Consider the following 8,984-nt stretch of genomic DNA (forward strand, 5'->3'; position numbering starts at 1 on the left):
TATGAACAGGGAAGATATGGCCGAGGTTTTCTGTTCTCCCATGCAATGAATATTGTGGTAGGGCCAAAAGAAGACAGGCACCTCATGACTGGCCTCCACACCGTTGCTGATGTTTATTGTGGTGACTGCCGTGAAGTGTTGGGTTGGAAATATGAAAGAGCTTATGAAGCATCACAGAAGTACAAGGAAGGAAAATTCATACTTGAAAAATCAAAAATTGTAAAGGAGAACTGGTAGCATTCATTTAGGATTCTCCTTAATCCATTCGTTCCAGTCATGGTGTTTGCTCAGTTCTTTCATGCTTTTAAGACGTACAGGATGGTCTTAATGTCGTATCTTTACCTATCTAAAATTTGTCATTGTTTTTTTAATTTCATTATTACCTGGTGGTGTGAGTAGAAGTGATGTAAGATTTGTCGTACAGGATGGTCTTAATGTCGTATCTTTATTCCTTGTCTATAAAATTGTATATTTATTCAACTTGTAACCTATTTTTAAAATTTGGAACTTTGTGAAGATCGTAACTCTTTATATGATGAATTTTATAAATTAATGTTATTATGTCTGTATAAAAAGCCACTAAAGTTCCTATAGTTGATTAGGTGAATACATTGCTATAATTTAAAACTATATATTTTTTCGATAAAAATTAAAAAAGATATTAAATTTCAAGTATGTTGGATGCCCGAATTAGTGGATCAGCAGAACATCAAGAGTTTGTTTGTCAACATACTCGGTGTACTATAAACCGTCTTGCAAGAGCAGAATATACAAACATGCTTCCATTTATTATTGCGTCATAGTCATACCCAAGAAGTGAGTTTTCTTGACAGATAGGTCAAAGCTGTCTTCTTTGGAAGTTGAGGTATGATAAATATCTTCTGAAATACGTATATGCATATTCTTAATCAATATTGAACAACTATTTGCTGAAGTTATAAATGATTCATATGCTTTATTCTAATTAAATTAGTTAAATTGTTCAGAATAGAATATATATCATCTATTCTTTTGTGAGTCTTGTCACTAGCAACGAACACATGAATTCCATCTCTATCTTCTATCCAACTGCACCCTGGACGCTTCTGCATTCCCATATCTTTCATTAATTGTCTAGTTTGAGTAAGATAATGCCACTTCCCAGCAGAAGCATACAAGTTTGCTAGCATAACATAGTTTCCAGGATTATTTGGCTCCAATTCAATGAGTTTTTCTGCTGCTATTTCTCCCAAGTCAACTTCATTGTGAATAAAGCAACCACCAAGCAGAGCATTCCAGGTCACTGCATCAGCTTCCGTTGGAAGGTTCTTGATAAGTTCATATGCTTCGTAGAGCTGGCCTGCACGACTTAAGAGGTCGACCATACATGTATAATGCTTCAATGAGGGCATCACATTGTAAGCTACCATCAAAGCAAGGCATTCATGACCAATCTCCAATGATCCAGCGTGTACACATGAAGAAAGAACAGCTAGAAAAGTCACATGGTCTGGTCTTACTTTGCTGGCCAACATTCTGCGGAAAAGAGCAATTCCTTCTTCCCCATGCCCATGCATGGCATATGCAGTGAGCATAGCATTGTGGGACACCAAATTAGGGTTTGATATCATGTTATACACGCGATAACAATGCTTAACATCCCCACATTTTGCATACATGTCCACTAGGGCAGCTCCAATGTGAACATCTGAGTCGTGCCCAGCTCTTATGGAATATGCATGGACCTGCTTTCCTCGTTGAATTGTAGCCAACCTAGAGCATGCGGCTAAAATTATTCCAACTGTGTATATGTCAGGCCTCAAATTTGCAATCTGCATTTCAGTGAACAATTGCATTGCTGAATCATACTGTTTATTTTCCACATAGCCAGCTATAATACCATTCCATGTATACACATTTGGTTCAAAACCATCCCTTCTCATTTTCTGGTGAAGTTCTCTAATCTTTTCAGCTTGATTACAGCGGGCATAGCCCGATATCAAAGCATTCCAAGTTGGAAGATCTCTTTCACTTACTCCATCAAATGCCATTTGAGCAGCCACTATGTCCTGGCATTTAGAATACATTTCTACCAAAGCTCCACCCACAATACTGTTGGACTGCAGACCTCTGACAATGGCAAGGGAATGTGCCTCTTTCCCACGTCGAATAGAAGCCATATCAGCACAGCCAGCAAGGACACTTCCAAGAGTAAAAGAATCAGGTTCAATTCCTTCCTTCAGCAAATCTCTAAATAAGCTATAAGCTTCATCAAACAGAGAACCGTCCACATACCCTGATATCATAGAATTCCATGATATTCTGTCCTTCTGAACACCTTCTTGCTCCATCCGATCAAACAACTCCTTGGCCTTAAACAAATTGCCATTTTCCCAATAACCAGCTATCATTGCATTGTAAGATGCTGCAGATTTCCTTGAAAACCTGGAAAACATTTCGAAGGCACTTTTCATATCACCACTCCTTCTATACATATCCACTAACCCATTCACAACAAAAACATTAGAGAAGAACTCTTGTCTAACAACATAGCCATGCAGTTCCTTCCCAAGGTGTAGCCATTGCATTCTCGCACAAGCCAGAAGAACACTCACCAGTGTTTGAGCATTCGGTCTCATCCCTGCTTCTACCACCATTCTTGCAAGCAGTTTAACCGACTCAACATAGTAACCGTTTTGTGTGAATCCGCCAATCACCACAGTCCAGGAAACAAGATTGGGTGCTAAACCACACTCACCCGCAGACATATTTTGCAAGAGACCCAATGCCTCGTATACAGACCCATTAGCAACACAAGCAGTGATCAAAGAATTCCAAGAGACACAATCCTTTTGGGGCATTCCTTCTAGAACTTTCTTGGCCTCATCTAAGCTCCCACATTTACCATACATATCTATCAAAGCATTGCCTACGTAAACATTCTTGACAAACTCATGTTTCAACGCCATCCCATGCATTTGCCTACCCAGTTCCACAGCACATAGCCCACAACAAATCTTCAGCACCACCGGGAATACGAAAAAATCCAATCTTACCCGCACCCCTTCGTATAACAACTGCTCGAAAAGAAAAAACGCTTCCTCAAAGAACCCCATTTCAATGTAAACGCGCAGGAGTGCGGTCCAAGAGTGTAAGTTTCGAAGAGGCATTGTGTCGAACACGTGACATGCGTTCTCGAAAGAGCAGTTTCTAGCATACATTTGGAGCAACTTGGTTGTAACAAACTCGTGGGCATTAAACCCTGATTTTATAGAGTGGGCGTGAAGCTGTTTTCCCAAAATGGGGGACCCACAAGAGTCCAAAATGGAAGCATAGGTGGTGGAACTCGGTGGCTCGTGGTAAAGGAGGGTCAAGTGAGGGTTTAGGTTTGAGGGAAGAAGGGAGAGGCTTGCTCGGTTGGAGGAAGAGCGAGTTCGGGGTGGGTGAGAGAGGAGTGGGGGGTGAGTAAGGGCTTCTGAAAGCAAAGTGTGCATGTTAAGAAGATAGAAAATTAGAATCAATGGAACAAGAACAGTGTACGAGACACTGAATTCAGCGAAAGCAAAAGTAGGAAAATACTACTAGTAGTATTCCTTAGACACAGGCTTGGTATGAACATAGACATACTAATAAAGGATCAATGGGATAATAGAGGCATCGATTAAAGACAGGACTAAAAACAAAAATGATATAATTTATTGGAACTATAAAAAAATAAAAAATGACATATTTACATGAATAAAAAATTTGTTTAAATCTTACTTGTTTGAAAGTTTAGTTAGCCTAAAAGCTTACTTGCGTGCTTTGTTCTATTTATAGGTCCAAAGCCCTAATAGAGTGTCTAATTAAACTAAGTTAGGTTTGAAAATAATTGAATCAAACCTAAAAAGTAGTCCATATCATATAATAGATAGTCTTTGATTTTAAATATTTTAGACAAAATTACACTTTTGGTCTCCCACTTTTGCTCCAATTTCGCATTTGGTCCTCCAATAATTTAATTTACAAATTTGGTCCCCCATTTTTATAAATTCCTTCAATGTTGGTCTGAGACGTCTCAATTGGATGTTGATCGTTATCCTCAGACGTTGACTGTCACGTGTCAACGTCTGATAAGCACGTGAAATAGTTTGCGATTTTTAACCTCAGTGGTAATTTTTTTTTTACTCTCGGAACTCCAGCTCTCTCTCTCTTTCTCGCTCTGGAACTTCCCTCTCCTCCACCCTGGTTCCAAAGAAAATGCCATTTTTTTCCTTCTAGCACCCAACAACAACAGCACCCCTTTTGTTTCCTTCCACCAAGAACCGATTTTGCCACCGACCCATTCCTCGAAATGCTTCTCCTCCGCCAAAGCGCCGTCGTTTCCTCCCTCATTCTCTGCTTCTTCTTCCCAACATTGCTCTGCCTCGGAATCCACTTTTTCCCGACCACCGCAGACGACAGCGCATTCTTCCACTACGCCGAGGCGTCAGCGTACCGAAACGGGGCGGGTTGCCCGTTTTGTCAACCTCCGCGGCTCCATGGCCGCAGTGCACTTCGTCCTCCGCCACTCCTCGTGCCTGGAAAACGTGTTCTTCCACTTCATCGCCACCGAGTTCGACTCGACAAGCCCACGGGTCTTAACTCGACTCGTCCGCGACAACGCATACTCAGCTGCCAGATGAAGCAACAAGCAACCAACATGTGCAAGATCTAATTTTTTTTGTTCAGATCTAAACATTTTTTTTTCAGATTTCAGTTTCTTTGTTTCAAATCTGAGCTTTTCTCCCACGCACATTCTCATTTGAACTTCAACCATTCATGGTTTTTGCAACCTTCGTGACTCTGTTTTGTGTTCGTTGTTGTTCTTGTGTTCATAGTTGTTGGTGGGTATAAGGGTTAGGGTCGCGAGCGGTGATCGAGGTCGTATCCGAATCAAATAAACATTAAAAATGAAGTATCTAGGAAGTGATCCTAGGTCATTTCTCAGTGAGCAATGATCAACCAAACATTCATAACATATGTTAATCAAATAGTAACGGAGTGGGGGGGGGGGGTTGTTTTTTTTTTTTTTAATTTAAACAACAATCAAACTTGAATAAGAAAATAACAGAATTAAAACATGTTGTTTCCCCTTGATTCAAAAGCAAGTCTCTTATCCTAGGTTACGAGAATTTATCCCTAATCAGTTCAACCACTTAATCCAACCCGAAATTAATTGACTAAGCAAAAATTAACATAAGACTGTCATTATGTGATTAAGCAATAAATACACCAATTAATCCCTCTCACATGTCCATTAAGCATGAACGAAACTGATCATTAAGCATGAATGTAAATTACGCACAAAGACAATTAATCAAGCATTAAGCATGCATGGATTAATAGCAACAAATACAGAGCAATTGGTGAAGGGGAAAAACTGATCAGAATTCAATAGTAATAACAAAACCTCAAAGAGAGTTGTGCTTGATCCTCAAGAGAAAACAATACTGGAGACTCAGCCTTCCATTAATCAACAGAAACGAAAATGAATTCAAGGGCAGAAGCAGAAAATGAAATTGCAAATTGAAGTAGAAAGCAAATTTTGATTGCTACGTGAACAGTGCGCGTGTGTCATACCATAATTTCGTTCGGGGATTATTACTTGATGACATGCAACCTTTGATTGGCCATTTCAAGATACTTGGCACCCTTTGTTGCACAATATGTAAGTCCCGAGACGCACCGGAAATCAAAAGGAGGTGTTTTTGCGCAATCCGTGAGTTTCCATAACTCCTTCGAAAGCTAAAAAAGAGTAAATAAATGATCCGTGAGGATTCGTAACCTTACGGAAAGAAAATAGGTGTCGTTACGAAATTCGTAAAGTTTCGTAACGTTACGGAAAAAGAATCACCAAAAAACAGTAAAGGGGAGTGTATTTAGTAAAATGGGGGTGCAAATAGTAATGCTCGAATCTGGGCCCTTCTAGGGGTTTCTGGGCAATTTCTTGCTTAAAGTGGAAGCAATCTAGCTCGCCTGGGCGAGCTAGGTGGCAACCACCTCTCCCGTTTTGTTAAAAGATGGGATTCTGGGGCTTCCGGGACACCCGTAATGCTTCTGTAAAATTCCCATAACTCTAAATAAGCATATTTCACTTAATACGGGTAAGAGGGAAGAGAAAAAAAAGAAGAAAATCAAGTCCTATATGCTTCCGTAACTTTTCCGTAAATTACGAAAGAAGAGGGTGAACTTATCAAAATTGGGTGGTGCTAATAGCAATTTCGAAATTTTGAATTGGGCAACCTCCTCCCCCTTTTTCCTATAAATAGGCTGAAGGGGGCTGTTCTAAGGATCCCGGATCCCCCTGGTGATGTATTTCAACTGTTTTGGGTGAAAAAAATTGTTTCCGTGAAGAAAATCCAAGCCGAGGTGCTTCCGTAACGCTTCCTAGATGTTTCCGTAAGCAAATCCGTGATGGTTTACCTCCGTTATTCACCGTTCTTCATTCGTTCTTCGTTCTTCAACGGGTAAGTTTCCAAACTGAGCTTTTCAATTCATTCTATGTACCCGTTGTGGTCCCCATTTATTTCATGCACTTTTATTCTCATTTTCGTTTACTTTCTGTACCCCCTTTTGACGTACTTCAGTCATTTATTTAAGTAATCTCTCGCCTAATCAAAAAATAAAATAAATTTTCACCGATCATTTGATTTGTAATATCCGTTAATTTCTGTTAAAATGAATTCCGACCGTTCGGTCGTGCCGTAACCACGTTGGAAATAAAAAAAGAGGTAAAATAATAATATAATAAAAAAAAAATACCTTTTAGCAAAATGAAGCGAAAAAATCAATCGGACGTTTTCTCTTTGGGATTTCTCATTCTTAATTGAATTGACTAATAACTAAAGTGAAACTAAGGCTAAAATCAACCCGCCAAGTCAAGCTCGTCCACAAAAAATCACTAAAAAAGGATTTGAAAGTTTATTATCTCAGTTTTTCTTACCAAGTAAAAAAGGATCATTTTTAAGGTCCAACGCCTTAAAATGATCACCTTCCAAGTAAAAAGAATCGCTTGATTCATTCTCAAGAAAGAATTACGTAGGTCTGATTTCCTCTTCGATGGAGGGTACGTAGGAGCAAAAGCTCCGCTTTTGTCGACCTCAAAAAATAAAAAGAAATAAAAGGTAAGATAACACAAATTCATAATTCTAAAAAATAGGTTGTTGTCCTTTGAGACAAACGTGAGAGGTGCTAATACCTTCCTCAAACGTAAATACAACTCCCGAACTTAGAATTTTCGTTTTGACCGGTTTCCTTCGGGTTTTCCGACGTTTTCCACAAATAAAAGTTGGTGGCGACTCCGCGCATCTTTCCTCCTTTGGAAAGCGCACCCGTGAGCCTCGCCTCGCTCGCCCGCAAAAGGGCATGTTGCGACAGTTGGCCACTCCACTGGGGACTTTTTGTGAGTTAGGCCTATTTTAAAGAATTGTGGAATTGTGAAACTTTGTGTGTGCATTTTGTTGAACTGTGTAAAATGTAAATAACTGTTGTCTATTTCGCATTCTTTACACTGTATTCTAAGCACCCACGGGTTTGAGTAAAAAAGGGGCCCTATACCCGGGTTCATGGGAATTTAAGGAGTGAAGGTGAATCTATCATCATGCTAGGTCTCCGACTTGCTTGATAATAGTGAAATTTCCAGGATGTCACATAATTCCCCATGGAAGGCATGAAGAGGATTCCTGTTTGTTGCATCCCGGCGAGCTACATAACATGGAAACATGTTTAGCAGTGGAGGACCTTTTGCAACAGATGATAGATCAAGGCCGACTGGAAGTCGGCGATGGGGGGAGTGAAGAGCAACATATATTTATGCAGTCCACAAATGAGAGAAGTTTTGGAAGGCCTAAGCCTTTGGTGGTATATTTCACCAAAGACATAGCTCCCCAAAAGCCCCGATACCCCTCGATAGTTAAACTTGTTCCGTTCCCATACCGAAACAGCCACGCAGTCCCGTGGAGGTATGCACCTCAAAGTGAAAGGAAGGAAGAGGCCACCGACATCAGCTCGTTGTCAGCCAAGGTGACCAATATCACAGGGCTGAGCGGCGTGACCCGCAGCGGTTGCGTGTTTGCACCCCCCAACCTACCGACACAACCCGCAAACGTTAAAGGGAAGGCAAAGATAGTGGAAGAACAAAATGACAAAACGAACCTCACTCCGAACAAGGATATTCTAGTGACAGGTCTTCCGGAGAAAAGGGATGGTTGTGGCAATAAGGAAGTATCGCTAGAGGAAGCATGCGAGTTCCTCCGCATTATTCAGCAAAGCAAGTTCAAGGTCATTGAGCAGCTCAACAAAACCCCGGCCAGGGTCTCTCTTTTGGAATTACTCATGAGCTCTGAGCCTCATCGAGCTTTGCTAGTAAAGGTCTTGAATGAAGCTCATGTGGCCCAAGATATCTTTGTAGAAGGCTTTGGAGGACTCGTCAATAATATCACTGCCAACAACTATCTCGCCTTCACCGAAGAAGAGATCCCTGTCGAGGGGAAAGGGCATAACAGGGCTTTGCATGTATCAGTCAAATGCATGGACCACGTCGTGGCTAAGGTGCTCATCGATAACGGTTCTAGTTTAAACGTAATGCCCAAAAGCACATTGGAGAAATTACCATTTAATGCTTCCCATCTAAAGCCAAGTTCCATGGTGGTCCGTGCCTTCGACGACTCCCACCGAGAGGTTAGGGGGGAGATCGACCTCCCTGTACAGATAGGCCCCCATACCTGTCAGGTTACCTTTCAAATAATGGATATTAACCCGGCTTACAGCTGTCTTTTGGGATGCCCGTGGATCCACTCAGTGGGAGTCATTCCCTCTACACTCCACCAAAAATTGAAATTCGTAGTAGAAGGGCATTTGGTTATCGTGTCGAGCAAGGAAGACATCTTGGTGAGTTGCTCGTCCTTTATGCCATATGTGGAAGTCGTAGAGGAGTCATTAGAAACTACCTTCCAGTCTTTTGAGGTAGTAAGCATTGCCTCCGT

General features: G+C 41.0%; 1 protein-coding gene across 1 annotated transcript; it reads right to left on the minus strand.

The window, feature by feature from the left end:
- Positions 1 to 677: 677 nt before the first annotated feature.
- On the minus strand, positions 678 to 3,625 carry LOC114384954 (pentatricopeptide repeat-containing protein At2g13600-like). Its single transcript, XM_028344809.1, has one exon. The coding sequence runs from the start codon at positions 3,471 to 3,473 to the stop codon at positions 936 to 938; it is 2,538 nt and encodes an 845-aa protein (XP_028200610.1). The 5' UTR covers positions 3,474 to 3,625; the 3' UTR covers positions 678 to 935.
- Between the last annotated feature and the right edge of the window lie 5,359 nt (positions 3,626 to 8,984).

This window comes from Glycine soja, chromosome 14 (assembly GCF_004193775.1).
Source record: "Glycine soja cultivar W05 chromosome 14, ASM419377v2, whole genome shotgun sequence".
Taxonomy (NCBI): domain Eukaryota; kingdom Viridiplantae; phylum Streptophyta; class Magnoliopsida; order Fabales; family Fabaceae; genus Glycine; species Glycine soja.